Raw genomic sequence first — 18,894 nt, 5'->3', positions numbered from 1 at the left:
TATTTGTCCCAGAGACTGGAGGAGTGGGGACGGCAGGAATGTGGACATGGTGGGCGAGGCGCTCTTTGCGGTTCAGGTGAGGTCCGTCTAACTGAAGTGTGGTGCAGTAACTCAAGGAGATCAACAAAACAGCCATAATCCTGAAGGACTCGCATGGCACTGCTAGAGTGACAGTTGTGTTCAGGGTGAGTGCAGCGAGAATTTAACATCGCCTTGTAAAATCCCAACTGCAGCCCACAACTGTTGGCTGTCGACTCTGCTGAGGTCTGTGCAGACTCCTGCTGCAGCAGCTCCTCGTCCTCTTTGAACGGATGAAACCTTTAACAGCGGACATGTTGGCTGCAGGACAACTACCTCCTCTTTCTATCCTCATTCTTCAGAGATGGATCATCGTGGCCACAGGGCTGACTCATCCGCTGGGCCCAGTTAAAAAGTGCTGCAGCGCACAGAACAAACAGTCTGCTGCGGGCATCTGCTGCGGGCATCTGCTGAGCTCTCGACCCTGGATATCTGCAGTCTGCTGATCAGATGGACTCTATGGAGCTGCTAATGCTGCTGCTGGTGCTCTGGTGCAGAGCCTCGCTGGGTGCTGTGGTGCAATGGACAGAGTTGAAAGAGGCAACGGTAAAGTGACATTTTACTGTGTAAACACAATCAATGTAGTTTTAGATAATCTCACCGCAGAGCAGATTGGAAACTATTCTCTTTAACTTTTTCAAATAAAATTGTTGACTTATTTAGTTCAGTTTTGAAAGATTTTATTGTTTGTTTGTATTTCTGCAGGCTTATCTAACCCAGTTTGGCTACCTGAACACCCAAGCTGATCCTCAGGACCCGCACTACCTGGAGGAGGTCATCGAAGCTCTCAGGTAACTCTCATGGAAGCCTGTTTTGGCAGTGATGAGTTTTAGAGTGATGGGAGCCCGTGTGGTCAAATCATTCTGCAGAGGTTGATCACTTCTTGTCTCCAGGGTCTTCCAGAGGGTGAATGATCTGCCACCTACTGGAGAACTAGATGAGTCCACCATGGCTGGGATGAGGCAACCCCGCTGCGGCGTAGAGGACCCCTTCAACAAGAAACAGCACAGATACAGTCTCATGGGTGAGTCATGGCATAGCTGGAACATAGGATCAGATGAATTCACGTCAGTAAAGGATGAATAAAGCTGCCAAGTCATTCGGGATTGTTCCCACAAAAGGCAGAGCTGCAATTTTGCAAAAGTGTCTTTGTAAAAGATGCGAATTCATGTGCTGCAGCGTAGTTGTTGTGGGTTCTCCCAACTGTCAGACAGACAAACAAACACAAATTACAAATGTGTTGAATTATTGGAGATTAAACAGGAGTTAAGTTGCTGTATCTCTAAAGGAAACAACTTCAACCTTCTGTATTTTGAACAGTGATTAAAAAGTCTCAAGTAAAAAGAAAGTTTGTGTAATCGTCGTCTGCTGTCAACGAGGAATTTTTGATTAGACAAAATGCGGCTGGGATCTTGAGCACATCGCAGCTACTTTAGTTGGAATTACAAAGTAAAAAGTGAAAGTTCCAGATTTTCCTCCAGTCTAATGCTCATTCTGTCAGTGGGTGTTTTGATCTGCGACCGGCTCCCTCCGTGCAGCATCCAGCTGTGTGCCAGCTGTGTGTTCTCAGGTTTCCAAGGTGATTTATAGCGGGATACTCGGTGTTCTCCTGCTGTTTACAGTATCAACTGTACTACGTTGATGGTTTTATTTGGAGGGTCACACATGTACAGAGCGTTTGGAATGTGCAGCGGAACTAAAACAAGCGTTGCTCTGCGCCCACACATCCCCTCTGATACAATGAGGTGTTCATTTGAATCCATTTTTAAACACTTGATTTGATTGAGTTTTTCAGATCTCTGTCTACTTTTAAAATGCCTGGGGAACAACACTGTCATGAATCGAGGAAAAAGATAGACCAGGTACACAAAGGATGAGTTATTATAAGTTATCAAATGTAGGTGGTTTGCGCTGTTGCCTCACAGCAAGAAGGTTCTGGGTTTAAGCCCCGGCTCTGTCACGGGATCTTTGTGTGGAGTTTGGGTAGGCTCCAGCTCCAGCCCCCCCCTCCACCCCCCGTGACCCTTAACAGGATAAGCGGTTGAAAATGGATGGATGGGTGCATTGTAGTTTTCTGCTTTCACGGTGTGCGGCTGTGACAGTGTCCGCCAGCTTTGACTACCAAAAGCTTGTTGGTTCATCCTTGAGTCCAACAAGACATGAGTGCAAATTTTCCTTCCATTAAATTTTATTAGTGATGCCACAACTACTGAGCTCCAGACATTTCCAAATTGTAAAAATGGGGGCTTTACTGGCCCTTCACCTTCTTATGTCCCGTGTCAATCAGAGGTTGGAGTCAGTTCCTCCACCGCTGAATGAGCATTTGTTCTGTGGTTACTTTTATTTCAAATTTTGGTTGAAATCTTTTGAAATTCTAAAATTGGAGTTTGGACCTGTTTCTCTCTCAGGACGTTGGAAAAAGAGGAGTCTGACCTACCGCATCTACAACTACACACCTGACATGAAGAAGGCCGAGGTCACGGCAGCCATCCAGTCAGCCTTCAAGTACTGGAGTGACGTGGCTGCTCTGCTCTTCAGAGAGGTGGACTTCGGCCGCGCAGACATAAAGATCTCCTTCCACCGGAAGGACAGCTACTGCCCCGTCCCCTTTGATGGCCCTGGTAAATTTCAACATAGATACTTTCACATGAACACTCACAATTCTATCATCTATTGGCTCCTGCAATAGTGTGTGTGTGTGTGTGTGTGTGTGTGTGTGTGTGTGTGTGTGTGTGTGTGTGTCTGTATGTGTATGTGCGCAGGTCGTGTACTGGCCCATGCTGAGGCGCCAGAATCTGGTATTATCCATTTTGACGAGGATGAGTTCTGGACTGAGGGGTCATATTATGGCACTAATCTGCGTATTGTTGCTGTCCATGAAATTGGCCATGCCCTGGGTTTGGATCACTCTCTGTTCAGAGGCGCTGTGATGGCACCGGTCTATGGTGGTTACCGTGCCAACTTCAGGCTGCATTCAGATGATGTGCAGGGCATCCAGAAACTATACGGTAAGTGGGTGACGAAGGCCTGGCAAGATCGATCCACTTCCTCTGTACATCCGTGTCTGGTGTTTCAGTCGTTTGATGATGGTTACAAGTTGATCAAAAAGATTCTCTAATAACCGTTTGCTAAAATGATCACCAAAAAAATCCTCAAATATTCTAGATTTTCAAAGTTTAAAACAAATATGCATAGTATTTGAATAACAGATCAGCACCAACTTCAACAACCTGGTATTGTTTGACATATGCAGTATTTTGATGAACAATATTTCCACTTTGTTCAAAGTGATATTGAACATCTTCCTATTTTGTGATATTAATTGATGACAGGTCTAAAACACCTTATGTCTATGATACACAACCCATCACACAAACACTTGCAAATATCTGAGAAATTCAGGAGTAATTATCTGCGATTGGACCTGCTGTAGTTTTCGAAATATCAAAATAGATGCATTCACACCTCCTCTTCAGGTTTTTTTTTTTTGAAGTTTTGTCTTTAATACGCAGTGGTGTTATGCTCCGAATGTTTGACGTCCCAGACTTTTACCCAACATAAGAATATCACACAGTTGTACTGGTACATCAGAGTGAGATCAAACTTCTCGAATCTCGAATCTTTATAGGTAAACGAATAACCAGCACTCTGGCGAGTCCATTATCCCCAGGGAGTCTCCGTCCTTCTGCAGACACCCCCGAGACTGAGACGGCCCCGGACCCCTGCAATGCTACTCTGGATGCCATTATGTTGGGTGAGATAGAAAACAGCTGTAGTTTTCAAATACGTTTAAAGGTTTTAGATGGAGACATGTTAATTCAAGTTCAGATCATTTTTGAGTTGATTTATGTACCCAAAGCAGCATCTAGCATCTGTCACACCCCCAGGAGTCATCTTAAAAAGGAGATTTTGCAATGATTGTTGACATCAAATTGTGTCCCGGTAGTGTCCCGGTAGTTTAGAAGCTCATTGTTTGTTCAATCAGGTCCATGGAGGAAAACCTTTGCGTTCAGTGGCGACTACGTGTGGACCATCACTGATCTGGGATACAACGCACCCATCAAGATTAACAGGCTATGGAGGGAACTCCCGGGACACTTGAATGCAGCCGTGCACTCTCCAAGGACCAACAAGACATACTTTTTTAAGGGTACAACACACACACACACACACACACACACACACACACACACACACACACACACACACACACACACACACACACACACACACACACACACCTGCTGTATGTCTGTCGTAATCTAACGCTTGTGTTTTACTGACAGGTGGTAAAGTGTGGAAGTATTCCAGGTTCATGCTGGACTACGGCTACCCCAAACAAGTGCAGCGGATCCCCCACAACATCGATACGGCCTTGTACCTGGAGAAGAACAAGAAGCTGATCTTTATCAAGGTATGCAGGATCACACAGATCCCTTCTCTCTGATCTACCTCACAGAAAAGCTGATCTCCTTGCTGTCGGCCTACACAGGGTTCAGAGTTCTTGCAGTGGGATGAACTGAGGTACAACGACTTGACTAAATACCCCAAACCGCTCAGCCTGCTCTTCCCCGGCGTGCCCTCCTCCCCTGATGCAGCCTTCACTTGGACCAACGGCAAGATCTTCTTCTTCAAGGGAGATGACTACTGGCGAGTCAATGATCAGCTGACCGTGGACAGGGGATACCCCCTCAGCATGAGTGAGCGCTGGATGCAATGCTAAAGGTCAGCCATAAGAGGGCAGCAGGGACCACAGCTGCAGCACTGGTTCCACTCTAGGGGCATTGATAACCGCACCACCTCAACAGCAGCGATGAATTGTGAATTGACATTCATAACCCTTTAAAACTAGTGACCCCCCCCTTACTGGGTCTCATGACAGCTGAGTTACTGCTACGATGGTGCACAGGCTAAAACTGGTGAGGTTTCACTTCTTGAGTGTGTCTTTTGGAACTATTTTGTAAGCTTTTGTATGATCTCAGGGAGGAATTAAGGGAGGCCTGCTGTTTTTTTGTCTTTCTCTCAAACGTGTGTCGTATTATTTGTCATTCAGTCCTAAGCGGATGATGGGAGTGCGCACTTCCTGATCTGTCTTGTTCATGTTCTTTTAGCTTTTAAGAAAAGAATATGAAAATGCTTCCATGATTTTATGAATCACACTGGTTTGCCAGAGCACATCAGTTGGATCTGTCTCCTTTTTTTTTGTTTTGGTGACAGTTAAAATGTTTCACAATAAAAGACATGATGTCATCAGTAGACTTCTTGTTCTGTGGTTATACATACCCACAAATAATAAGGAGACATATTTAAACGTTCAAAAGGTTGGTTTGTCTGGTATTGTTTGTCTGCAACACAAACACACACACACACACACACACACACACAAATCGGGGACTCCATGGCAACCGTAACCCATCACAGAACAGGAAATCCTCCCATGAGTTCTTTTATTGCCTATCTGGTGAGTCACAAAGAGACAAACAACAGCAGTTTTGTATCAAACACATTTATTCATCTTTCTATCAACAGGTATGTACAGACTCAGGAAACAAGTGAGGTGTCCCTGCAACATGGATAATTACTTTTAAAAAAAATCTACAAATTAATAACAAACATGCTTTTTTTAAGTGTTTTTTTTTTTATCACTACCGTGTACTTTGTCTTTATGTAAAATAAATTATACAAAGTTGACATGTAATCCACAAGCATACACAAACACGCATAAAACCTTACTGAATTTTAACAGGAGCTACATAAAAATAAAAAAAAACAGAATCAGAGTGCTGCGCCAGCTTTTATGTACAAACTGATTTTCATCTGTATCTTTTAATTTCTGCCTCACTGTAACAAACTCACCAACGATTCACTCGCTCATCACACTCCAGCTAAAGAAAATACACAAAATCAAAGTTTTGCTTTCACAAACCTATGAGCACGCAGTTACACAGTAAAACGGATAGTAACACAACACTTCATGGCAATGTGACACACTTTTGAAGAACATTACATGTCATTTTCATATTCACTACCAAAGAGAAATAGTATCTGTTTTTGAGGCTCTTACTTGCTGTTATGCATTGAACACATGATGAGAGGAAATGGAGGACCGTACTTGGTTAGTAACTTGTTTCAAGTGTTTCTCTGAGAAACACAGTGGTTGCAGTGGTTATAATATTCACCTTGTGGGAGCTCGACACCTCTGCCTTCTCCCTAAAAAGCAGCATTCTCTTCCACTGGTTGTCCCAGGACTGACACACTCCCGCCACATCAGTTGAGGGGTAATAAAATCCCGTAGCTGCGTGAAGCGGTTTACAGGTTCGACTCTATATCAGAAAGACACTACCAGAGAACCAGACAGCTCAGTCCCTTTTTACTTCTGTGCTGCTCAGACCCTGACCACTGGAGTTGTAGCTGTGAGGGGCACAGTGGACCCGGTCTCGTAGTCGAGATCTATCATAGTGTGGTTGGCGGTGCCCTGGCTGCTAAGGGACGTGCCTGTGCCCATCTGTCTGTCCCGCAGACTTTGCAAGTAGCTCTGAAATTAAAAAAAGGAAGAGGTCAGTGAGGTTAAAAAAATCTGAAAAGGATTTTTTTTTTTTTTTGTGGAGGGGAGAGGTGGTTTTACTATCCATAAAAACACAATGATCAGCAACTACAGCACACGCCATGTTGGGTGACACTGACCGGTGCCAGAAGATCCCCAGCGTAACGTTTCACTGGGGTGGGTTTACGGCGATACGTGCCTTCCTGCCCACCTGCCTGCTGTCGCTTCTTGGCGTCCTTCTCTCGAATCCGCATCAGTTGAACTCTCTTCTGCCTCCGACTAATCACAACTAAGAGGGGTAATTCAAACAAAGCTTTATTACCCTCATTTTATCGTGAATCATGCAGTGTCATAAATACATTCAAATCCTTACCCTCGGTGTGCGAGAAGCTGTCATCTGTTAGTTTCCACTGGACCAGGACTCCTACAAGGCTGAGGGAGGGCCAGATGCCCAAAATGACCCAGCTGTACCAGCAGAGAGGCGGTCCAGGAGTGAGGCGCAAGCATTCATATATGTATGTAGCCAAAACCAGCATCTCCACAAAGTAGTCGGCACACACTGTCATGATAGCGGCGCCAAACACCGCCGTGGAGAGCACGGTGAAGAGCTTCTGCCACTGCAGTGTCAGCACAGCAAAAAGCATGCCGGTTCCCAGAAGTGCACCAAGCGGCACCCATACTGTGGTTGGAGTGTAGAACTGGTGAGTGACCAGCAGGGCGGCCAGAGCCAGCAGGAGGCCAAGCAGTAGGCCGGTCATGAAGAGACCGACGCTTCGCACCAGCATGGTGACCAGACCGCAGAGCAGGCCTATACCCAGACCAATGCCAGCACTGGCCTCCACGCTGAGCTGTGTGTCCAGCACATGCTCCTTGTGGCACAGTAGGAAGATGATGACAGAACCAAACATCAGCCCAGAAAGGAACATGACAGCCTTGAAACAGCGGTAACCTACAAGAGAAATCTGCAATGAGGAATTGACGATAAAGTAAGAGAAAGGAGCACAACCAGACGTCTGAGTCAAGTTTGACCTTAGTCAGACTAGAAGGGTGCAGGGAGCCTCACCAAAGAAGCAGTAGATGATGCCGAACAGGCAACACATGGAGCAGATGACGGCAGGGATGACATCATACTTCCTCTCTATCTCCAAGCTACAGACATCGACCTCGGCCATGCCTGCCCCAGTGGGATCTGCCATTGTGGGTGAATGTCGGGGGCTGCGAGGCTGGCAGAAGTCCGGGGCAAACGTAGACCTGCTGCTGGTGTTATCTCAAGTCCATCTGAGCAGGACGGGCGACTGTAGGAGGGGAGAACACGTAGATGAATGAACACAGGAGGAGATTCTAATTTTGAGAAAGCATACAAACAAGTGACTCTCTGACTCTGTAACCCATGATGGACCCATGTCCTGGTGCATCTGAATCATTCAACTCTGAAATGTAAACTTTTGGTCATCTGAGAAGAAGAATTAAGCTTAATTATTATTTATTGCAAAATAATTCCATGGTGAGAGAGAATGTGTCTTTAATTTGGCCATTTCTCTGTGGTTTCACTCTAACTGAGCTATTTTTTTGTCCTCTACAGCAGCGTTTTAAACAGTCACTCACCTCTTAGTAACACCCATTCTTTATGCAAATACACAGGAGGAGCTATTACTACTTGAATGCAGAGCAGCAGGATTCCATCTTTTTCTATAGGCGCTAAACCTGCTTCAAAGCCACTGTTTGTAATGAATTGTCTGTTTGTACGCCACAATAATGGTTCTATTTCAGTAAATGTGCAGCAGCTCATCCTCTTGAGGAATGACTCTGATGTTTCAAAGGTTAATCAGACCGAGCCACGAAGGGCTGCAGCCGTATGGGTGGACTGCTGTTTCTGAGACTGCTGGCAGGCCTCCTCCATGATCTCACCACAACTGAGATCCGATTACAGCAAACTCACGTTTTCTGCCTGAGACAATCAGGAACAGTCAGCCCAGCCATTTCTCTGAAATACTCGCTCCATCTTTCTTTTGTAGACCAGTTAACTTTTTACCTCGTCTCTCCTCCTCTACCTGTTTCCAACCTTATGTTCATTCTCTCCACAATAGAGTCATTTGCCATTTTACTCAGACACGAGGCTTTGTAATTTGTCTGTCCTGCCAATGAATGACTTGACATGGAAAAAATGAGAGCTAATCGGAAAGTTTTTTTCTCCAGTCACACTCAGCTTTTCAGTACCTATGTGGCCCCCCGCTCTCCCTCTATCAGTGACAACTGAAACGCCTCCATTCATGGCTAAAAGACTACAAGTTTATAGAAAATATTTCTTTGTATGTGGCCAGTTGAAGATAACCATCTATTACTGTGCAATAAACTTAACCTTTTTTGATTAAGAGGTGCAAACTGTTCAACTGTTGAAAACAATAGAAAAAGAGGGGGATGTTGGACAGTTTGTAAAAGGAACACACCCATTTTTTGGGTAAATATCCAGAATTGTCAGACAAAAAGATTGATATTCTTTTCTCCCCTGTGCGTGCAGAGGGAAGCTGAGACCCAAAGAGACAGGCTGATTGCTAGTTAGCTTAGCAGAGTAGTAAATGGGAAATGTTAGCTTGGCTCTGTCAAAAGTAATCAAATAGCTAAGGTTCAGGATCTTTGTTTATCCAGAGGTAATCATCCTCCCTTACAAAGTCAGCCATGATTAGTAGCAGCAGTCGTTCTTGTCCTCAAAAAACATTGTTGTTTTGTTGGCTGAAGTTACAATGGAACTATTGAGGTGCTGTATATAATCACAGCACCTTGTCAGGAAAGTAGTGCTAAACTATGCCAGATTCTTAAATCTAAATGTCTCTCAATTTAAAATGGTGATCTCAGAATAAAAGTTCAACACAACCTTAGTTAACAGTTACTGCATTCAAAGAGTAGAGAAGGGTTTCTATCGCTTTGCCTGGCTCTGAAGAGGATGGTAAATATGAGTATTTCTCAAAAAGCCAGTGTGTTCCTTTAACCTTTGTGTTCTCCAAACATCTGATAACCTAATACTGTATGTGACCCTTTACAGCACAAGTTGCAAACACACATGAACAGACACAAGAATTCACTTTACGTTTATGTCCACTTTACCAGGTATAACATTTGATTATTGCACATTCAACAGAAATTGGGACGAGCCACAGGAGTTTTTGGTTGCTGATTTGTTCACCACTGCAGCTGATGAGACGAGCGTGAGCTAGATCAGTGGTTCCCAACCTTTTTTGTCTTGTGTACCCCTTGAGCCTTTTTGTCATACCGTGAGTACCCCTTCACTCATACGTGTTCATGATTCTCCAAAAGTAGAACATAACACAACTGAATATTCAATGCAAGTCATTTTATTTCATCTTCTTAAATTGAACATTTAATATTCAGGCATTATCTTCTTATTTAACTCAAATTAAACAAAATTATGTTGCCTTCAAGGCAATAAAAATTATAAATATAAGAAACAATATTATAGTAAACGTTTGTATTATTAATACTAATATATTAATATTATATTGTTATTATTCATGGAGTTATTTGCCATGACTTCACCGCAAAAGTAGCACTGAGGCTGCGGTGGGTCCGCAGACGTCGAAGTGAATCCATATAAAATATAGTTTTCACTATACTGCCTTGGTTTAGGTTTGGAATCTTTCTTGCGTTTGTCGGCGGGCTCTTTTCCCCCTCCTGGATCCACAGCAACTGGACGTTTCAGCCATTTATCTATGTTTACCTGCAGGTAAACAGGTTCCCGCTGTTTGATTTTGGTATGGCTGTGCCACAGGTTATTGTCTCCCCAGGGAAACAAGTCATAGCGCACACGTACCATTTTATTGACGGACTTATGAAATGACTAAGAATATTTTTTATTATCGTGGAAATAAATTCTTAATTTTTCCACGTACCCCCTGCAATGTGCTCACGTACCCCTAGGGGTACGCGTACCCCTGGTTGGGAAACACTGAGCTAGATGATCATTCAAGCGTCATTTGAACAGTCATTTTCTAAACTCTCAGCACACCCATGGGTACTCCCGTGTGTGTGCTTCTGCCTCATGTTACTGTGAGTCACAATGGTGTCCTATGTCTAGCAGCTTTGGAAGTCCTTGCTGCTGTGGGAGAATAGAGCCATTATGGGGCAAAACAAAGACTCAGAGGCCCATGCTGTGACCTCTAGTGGCACTGGGAGGAAACCATGCACATGAAAAAGGGACCCACATTACGATGGCTGAGAGCACCAAGGATACTGGTTGATCCCAAGTGTTTGCTCTGACATGGCTGCCAAGTATTTGTCTTCAGAGGGCTGGTAACTGGCAACATTATCAATCTCGCTGAGTGAACTCTCCCAACTATCCAAATGCTTCCAAGCTGAATTTTCTGAAACACCTCATGTCTCTCAGCAACTACCTCAATACAAGTCAATAAGAAGAACAGCCTACTGCCTGGCAAGCAGTTCTGGTATGGTACTGCAGCATGGCACTGCTTTAAATTAAGTGCTAACATGCTAATTTACTAACTTTGTTTAGCCTGTTCCCCTGCTGATATTTGTTTATTTACACAAACTACAGCTAAGGCTGAAGGGAATGTTAAGTTATTTTTCAGGTTTGATGCAAAGCATAGACTTTACTCACATTAATAAAAACTTAATGCTATAATGCCTGAAATAATTTCCCCATCTAATTCAGGTTGTATCATACCACAATGGACTCCCTGGACCCGATTTGCAAGCTTGTCCCATGAGTATGTACTGTATGAGTGTCAGACAGAAGAGAAATAAGAGCTAACGGACAGCAGGCATCAGCTGCTGATAATGATCTATCAGTAGAGTATTTGTTCTTGAATCAAAACTACTTTAAGAGTTACACTGCCCCTGAACAAACACAGTGGGGGGCTGAGTTCTCAGCTGCTGAGGAACAGGCAGGGCTCACCACAAGTTCCCCACATAGTTAATTTGGGTGTGTTTAATCAAGGGGTGAGCAATCCCAGCCAAAGATTCTGCACATGTTCCTCTTACTTGACAGCTAGGGCCAGCTGAGACACTAAAATCCTGCAGTGTTATGATTTGGCTGTCTGACAGCTTTGCTTCTCCACCAGGACTTGAGACTACCAAGAATGTGAGCTGCACTGGTGTCTGTGCGCTGTAGTTGCAGCAGTAAATCTAGTCGGCTTCAGCTGAACACCTCAACAAGCTGAAAGACACATCACGTCACGTCTAGACAAAAGGATCTCCATTAAGAGATTGACACAGGAAGGAATAATCGGTTGCTATATTATGCTATACATAGAACTAAAACACGTATAAATTCATGCTGACAATCACAATCATGATTACATCTGCTTTCACTCTGGAACATATTGAGCAAGAAATCATATGGGCTTCCTGTCCTTCCAAAGCAGGAAGCTCAGGACCAGATGAGGAAGTGGAACATCAGGTTTCAGCAGGAACTGTTTTTGTGACAAGGACAGAGCAGAGATACGGGCAAAACTTTAGATCATCAACGCTGCTTCATATCACCTAACAACAACATGATCTTGACCAAGTGGAAAACACAGCCAGATACTCAGGCCTTTGCACCACTGAGGAGGTTAGCCATGTCAATAAAAAGATGTAGATGTGAGGAAAAGAACTTTGGCGATTCTACAGAAACAACAGGAAAACAGGACTGAAAAGTGATGAAAGTAAACTTGTATTCTGTCTGGCTTGGTTGCTAATCTAAAACACTTGCCATTGCGTCACCAAGCGCCTTTGCTTACATGATTGAGACTGTTCCAGAGGGGTGGCAGTTTCTGCTTTGCTGGTGTCCAGTAACAACTTACATAATGAACAAAGCACCACATGATATTCAGTTTACACTGAATGCTCAGAGGTTTTGCATTTCTTGTTCATGATGAGTTGAACTCCATGCAGCAGAAGACAAAATGATGTACTGATTGGGAATGTGAAAATATCAAGAGTAGACACAGCCCCAGCAAACAACACAGTCATGACTAACAAAATGCTGAGGCCAAAAATAGTCTCTGCCACATCTCAGCTGTTACAAATTTGTTCCTGATCGCTCCTTTTTAATCCAACGCTATCCTTCTTCTTTGCTGATGGACATAAAATTCAAAACATACGCATGGCAGTGGGAACAGGTATCTTCATCAGAGGAGAATTATGCAGAAAAAGAGCTTGTTTTTGCCAATGACAGACTCAGATGGCTATTATATGACAACATCATGGAAAGGATCTCAACAGAGTGAAGCTAATTGATACCGTCATTAGTCATTGCCAGCAAGCATCCAGCAATACCCAGTGCATTATCACTGCTCCATGGCTGCATTCATCACAGCCTTAGCATTTCAGCTCTTTTAACCAAGAGCCATTTGAAGACTCGTCAGTTGGAATAACATCTACAGTCCGACTTTGACGTGAAACTATCATTCTGTCATTCTTGCATTCTCCTTTGTCAGCTGCCCCCCCCCCCCCCGCACACAGTCACATACACAGACAGTCACACATCTGTATCTAGTCATCATCTTCTTCAATTCACAGCAGGAACTAGACAGTCAACCATTAACCAGTAAGAGCAACTCTGACAAGAGGTGGAACCCAACAGACAAACAAGCGAAATAGATTTTTATCATCAGTGTCTATGAAAGGGTTGTAAAACTATTTCCAATATTCCTCTTTAAAATACCACCTGATCAGTCACACTTTGCACCAGCTATCCAAAAAAGCACATTTATAATAAGCTTTTAACCACACACACACACACACACACACACACACACACACACACACACACACACACACACACACACACACACACACAAGAAGTGACAAATCAAAATGTGAACAGTGGAATCTCTTATACAACCAGCTATAAAAGTATTAATATTTGGCACCAGCTTATGATAATGTATCGAAAGAGGACAAGATTTATTGCTGCATTCATATTTTTTTTCCAACCACCACTATTACGCATGTAGTGAACTTGGAGTTACAGTCAATAGCCAGACTGAGACAGTTAGCTATTTTGCAATAAGCGGAGCTCTGTATCAAACTCTACACAGTTGGCAGCCGTTTAAGTGGTAAAATATCAGTCATAGTTTATCTTTGAATTAAGTTAATTTGGAAAACACCAATTCTACTCAACCAACTCATTTGCCCTGTGTCTGATAACAGTTATTTGGCAATATTTCATGAGTAGTACAGTATCTCTAACTATGTACCCCCTCATAATCTCTTGATACTAATGCTTGCCTGACTTGAGTCTAAACAATGGAGGCCTTTCAACTTAAGACACCGGAGAGCTACTTAGAGAGGCATGAAAAGACGGAACACAATAAGAAGCCTTCTGAGGAGAGTCACATGTCATATACTGTTCATGGAACATACACACATGATTATTAACAATGTCAAATCCAAATTAAGTGCACATATTTTGTCCAAAAAGTTAACATGCTGTGCTGTGCGAGATGGAGTTGTGATCAAGCAGAGGAAGCAGCGTAGAGGGTGTGCAATGAGGATAGGCATTTCCACAACACTCTATTAGCGGTGAAGAGGAGCATTTAGTAGGCGGTGGGGTGGAGTCTGATGTCCGTATGTTAGTGAGAGAGTCAGACTGTAAAGCGCTGTGGCTTTGTGTGTGTGTGTGTGTGTGTGTGTGTGTGTGTGTGTGTGTATGTGTGTGTGTATGCACGCACGCCTATGTGTGATAATACATGCTGTTGGTGAACATTAGTGTGGGGAAACCACAAACTCAACCAGCACCCCACCAATTGTATTAGTGTCTGAAGACAACCTTGTCAAAGCTTTTTTGTTTGTTTTTAATAGACAAGGAGTTGTGTGCTTTCTTAGGCATGTTGCCAAAGTAAAATCAAATAAGCAACTGATTTAATTGCTATAATTTGTAGATAGCTTTGCTGGGTTTTAAGTCCAAACACAGCAGTGGTTGAGACCTCCACGCTGTGTCTATATATATGTGTCTGTAGTTCTTCCACTGCAGCTCTGTCATTTAAACCTCTTCGTCAAATTCCACTTCACAATAATTATACCTGGACCAGCAATCTTGCGAGCCTAAAATATCACACGTCCTTCATTTTCCAGGCCAAATCAAATCACATCTTTTTTATACTCTTTCATCCCTTACATTTACATCCCAAAAGGATAAAAAAGTGGAGGAAGGAAGTATAATATCAAGAATTTGAAGGGCAGTCTGTCAAGCACATACCTTCACCAAGGCCAATGTGCTGCCCCTGTATGTAATGGATTCTTCGTTGGCCCATGTACAACCTCTCCACCATGTTTCATGAAAATCAAATTGGCAATTTTTGCATAATCCTGCTGACAGAAGAGCACTTATAGAGAGCCAATACCTCCAACCATTTGAAAAAATGGCCTCAGTAGGTTTTGCATCTGTGTCCTACCACTTGCTTAACTGTGGTACCTCTGTTTTCACCCTGCTGCTAAGGCCTCTACACCTTAAATTCCCAAGATTTAAAAAAAAATTTTTTTTTTTAGAGTGGCTGTGGTATTCTGCCCCGTAATAATCACTCATGCCCCAAGAGGAGTGTGCACTGAAAATGGGAGTACATAGGTTAGCTAACTGTAGTCCAATATTGCTACAGAACCAATCAGGAAAGAAATATATGGGTGTGGCTGGCTTCTACCACCCTCTCAAGTCCCAACAAGAAGCAGTGTTTAAAGTGCTATAAGTAGTCCATGGATGGGAATAACTGGTATCAGTTTTTATGTGGTTTTCATGTGACAATAGGCTTTCCGTGGTGCCAGAACTTCTATCTCACAAACACAAGTTCTCCTCCTGGTCAGATTGTGTGTGTGTGAGTAAAAGTGATTTTAAGAGGCAAAATTAAGTCAATATATCCTGATCAAAGCAGTAACACTCAAGAGATGAGTAATTGTACACGCCTTTTACCTCATCAAAACCACACTCGCTGACATCACTTGTCGTGTTACGCAACTCTCTTCTCTGTGATACTTTCAATGTGGGTAGTATGACACGTGCAAAACAGGCAGAGATATCCAAACACAAAGCTACACGAGAGTAAGAGGAAGAGGGACAGAAGTGTGTATGTGTGTTGGGGTGGGTTGGGGGGGGGGGGGGGTACTGATATCAAACAAAGTATAATATTGGCAAAAAATTTACATTTCCTTTCGTGCAACAGTGATGAAGCTTCCAAGAAGAGGAACTGGTGTAACAGCAACTCATACCAAAGACTCTACAGTGCAGCTGCTCCTCAACACAAATATCATTAAATGGACAAACTCAGAGACCCTCCTCACTATTAAGACTAGTACATGTGCACTTCACCTGGACAAAGCCACGAGGCCTAAGCATGCACTCAAACCATGAACCCAACTGGACCTTTGAGCTCAACTCACATTTATATACTCATTTTTCATCTGTCATTGTAGAACATCTGTGTCTCAGTGCAACTACTAAAACTGCAGAATATGCGCAGACAAAATTCTGTCAATAATCCCAACTCATCAATGTACAGTTCATAAAACTACTGAAGAAATGATCCAATTGTGTTTAGGCAGAAAGCAAGACCACTAATCTTTTTCAGCTGATACAACAGCTGAATGTAAAACAAGGAATTCCCCGAGTTTCTAATACAGGCTTCCAGTCCACTTTAGCCAGAGATAATTGTTTGGATCCTGCAAAATGGCAAAAAGAAAAGAATTGGCTGCTTTATTTTTACTCCTCACCATGAAGAGTCAACCATATGCTACCATTAGAGAGAAAGCCAGCAAGCTGATACATAACCAACCAATGCCCTTGTCGTCCTGTTGTCTTTAGGGGAAAAATGTTTAAAGCAGACACAGTAATTACTGACTTCAAATGAGAGCTTTTCCTTATAAAATGGGAACTCAGACATTGCCATGTGAGTCAGCTGCTCTTGAGAACTTTCCTCCACACTGCACTCTAGCTTTTTTAAACCTCGTCCAGATTTGAAAAGATTCCTTATATCACTTGTTTGATCCTCGTAGATAAGGGGAGTAATCACGTACGGTATATGTTACAATACACTAATGAAGACAAGAGAAAACCCATACATTTGTTTAAATTACAAGACACGAGGCAAAACACCATGTGCAGTCAGACTGTCATCAAATCTTCTACTTTCCTGCTTTCTCGCTTACCCCCAAAGCAGGGAAGGGTTTCCTTTCCGCCTTTTCAAAGGGACACCACCATCTGGTGTGAGCTGACAGAGTAGGTCAAGTAGATATGAGGGGTACACTGAGGGGGGCTTAACTACAGTCCACAGTAAAGACAGGACCCGTAGGCTGTCATCACACTGCCCAGAAACCAAGAGGCACTCCCAACATGGATCACACAGAGGAACCGCAGGGCCCAGGCTTCTTGCACGTCATGTGGGCCATCAGGATAGAAATGTTGGCCATAGAAAATGCAGAGTTCTACTTATGGTTTACGTTGAATAAGGAAACAAAAATGGTGTTTCGAAGCACCTGTTGAATGTAGATGCAAATAACCACAATTAACTTGTATTTACACTTGCAAGCTTTAAAACGTTTCACTGAGCGTGACTGTATGTTTGAGGTAAAAGAAATTTTAAAAATGTATTTTTCAAATCGAATCAGCCCAAATATGTCTTTACCATATGTGAAGTAAGCGAAAATAGTCAAACGGGGAAAAGGGGAACCAAATATGAACGTTTTTTTCAATGCAGATTTAAAAGGGAAATTTTAAAGTTTTCACAAGCAGCCAAAGTTGCTCAAGAGGGTTTAAAGAAACAAAATCACACATCAGTATCGATTCTGTTTGTTTAGTTTTTTTGTTTGTTTTTTGCTGAATGAGTGTAACACTGCTATTTCTCAACTAACTTGAGAAGTGAAGTTGCTGGCTATTACTGCTGGAAGCACTGGTGATTTCTGTCTGCATGTCTGGTTCAGTGAACACTAATAAAGCCTTTACTCCCCTGGATCATTAGGGCTTTGTGCTGAAAAGATGAAAGATATGTTGTATTATGTCTCTGAAATATAGCCTGAACCCACTACGTGTTATTACACACATTTCCATCTGCAAATCAGCAGTTAGATCCTGTCATGGAGTGTTTCGTTGACAGAACAACAAAGTAGAACAAACATTTAAAAAGTGTTGATATCTGTCATGAGTAAAAGTAGACGCGTAGGGGAGAGACTTACCTATGAGTCTGTGAGTTCGGTAATAGGGACGTTAACTTCTTGACAATCAGCGCTGTCAAACAGGAAAACACCCCACCATTCACAAACACAAAAACGGCGACAGGGTACCAAGGAAAACCGGTTTTCTTTCAAATTATCCCTGGACTCTTTTTTTTATTATTATTCTTTTTGTTAAACTCACAGACGGGAATAACAAACCGTCAACAACGGCATCGTTAGCTTGCTCTCGTCGCCTCGCGCTGATCTGTTAAAACACGAAGCTAGCGCTGGCAACAGGCGCGAGGGGGTTAGCTAGTTTCCATTCTCCGTGGATGCCTCCGGCAGGCGGGCAGGCAACTTACTCACTAAATTAACCGATGAAGTTCCCGTCTGTGACTCCACACCGGACCAGTCCAAGTCCACTTCTCTGGAAAATCTCCCCCCTCCCCCTCTCCTTTTTCTTTCTCTGCACTGAATTAAATGGCACTTGAGAAAAAGAAGAAAAAACAAAAGTGGAAAAAGAAATCCCCCCTCTCTCTACGTCTGTTGCAATCGGCCGTCTATCTCCATCCACAAGCGTCCGTTGGTCGGTTGGAAGGGCGGGGAGGAGGGGGAGGTAACGGGGGCATCCGCACATAAATGGGGGCGCCTTTACTTTTCAGTTAACGACCGACTTTGCCAGCGTCTCATCTTCTCTGGGTTCACTAGCAACCCCGCGGCGGCTGTAATTAACTGACACTGCTGACGTGGGACTGTTTGTACTTTTGTTGTCTCAGGTGTGCGTCAGTGGTGGAAGAAGTACACAGCTCCTTAGAATTACCCAGGTAAAAGAGAAACCTGGTAGAGGTACAAGTCTCCATTCAAAAACTCTGTTCAAGTACAAGTGGATAAATATTTGATACTGAAGAATAGTACACATTCTACGTGGTATTTGTGTATTCCAGTAAAGATGTTGTTCAGTAATAGAACTACTGAACTGTAAAGTTAAGGTTCATATTTTGATTATGTTCCAAAGTTGTCAAGCATCTACCTGAAAGTATCATCATCATCGTCGTCGTCGTCGTCATCATCATCATCATCAGTTTGTGCTGTTTTCTGTCCAAAAGCCTTTTCTTCAA

General features: G+C 43.2%; 2 protein-coding genes across 10 annotated transcripts; one reads left to right on the top strand and one right to left on the bottom strand.

Annotated features, from left to right (window-relative positions):
• Positions 1–93: 93 nt before the first annotated feature.
• Positions 94–5,334, top strand: mmp19 (matrix metallopeptidase 19). The gene is made up of 10 exons (XM_086199030.1): positions 94–185; positions 381–624; positions 784–869; positions 972–1,102; positions 2,487–2,699; positions 2,841–3,086; positions 3,707–3,832; positions 4,064–4,228; positions 4,365–4,492; positions 4,571–5,334. The coding sequence occupies exons 2-10, from the start codon at positions 529–531 to the stop codon at positions 4,799–4,801; spliced, it is 1,422 nt and encodes a 473-aa protein (XP_086055156.1). The 5' UTR covers positions 94–185; positions 381–528; the 3' UTR covers positions 4,802–5,334.
• A 244-nt stretch (positions 5,335–5,578) lies between these two features.
• LOC147267916 (transmembrane protein 198-like) lies at positions 5,579–18,523 on the bottom strand. Of its 9 annotated transcripts, none has more exons than XM_086199033.1 (6): positions 17,996–18,513; positions 17,798–17,849; positions 7,686–7,917; positions 6,996–7,571; positions 6,763–6,911; positions 5,579–6,613 (listed from the first exon to the last, which is right to left on the bottom strand). In XM_086199033.1, the coding sequence occupies exons 3-6, from the start codon at positions 7,816–7,818 to the stop codon at positions 6,464–6,466; spliced, it is 1,008 nt and encodes a 335-aa protein (XP_086055159.1). In that variant the 5' UTR covers positions 7,819–7,917; positions 17,798–17,849; positions 17,996–18,513; the 3' UTR covers positions 5,579–6,463. The 9 variants fall into 9 exon arrangements, with proteins under 9 accessions (XP_086055159.1, XP_086055160.1, XP_086055161.1 ...); XM_086199034.1 differs by having other exon boundaries at positions 18,139–18,513; XM_086199035.1 differs by having other exon boundaries at positions 18,143–18,513.
• Positions 18,524–18,894: the final 371 nt, after the last annotated feature.

Source organism: Aulostomus chinensis, chromosome 3, assembly GCF_037954235.1.
Source record: "Aulostomus chinensis isolate RoL2024-O1b breed Wild chromosome 3, RoL_Achi_v1.0, whole genome shotgun sequence".
Classification (NCBI taxonomy): Eukaryota; Metazoa; Chordata; class Actinopteri; order Syngnathiformes; family Aulostomidae; genus Aulostomus; species Aulostomus chinensis.
The sequence above is the reverse complement of the archived record's forward strand: the minus strand, read 5'-3'. Positions and strand labels throughout refer to the sequence as shown.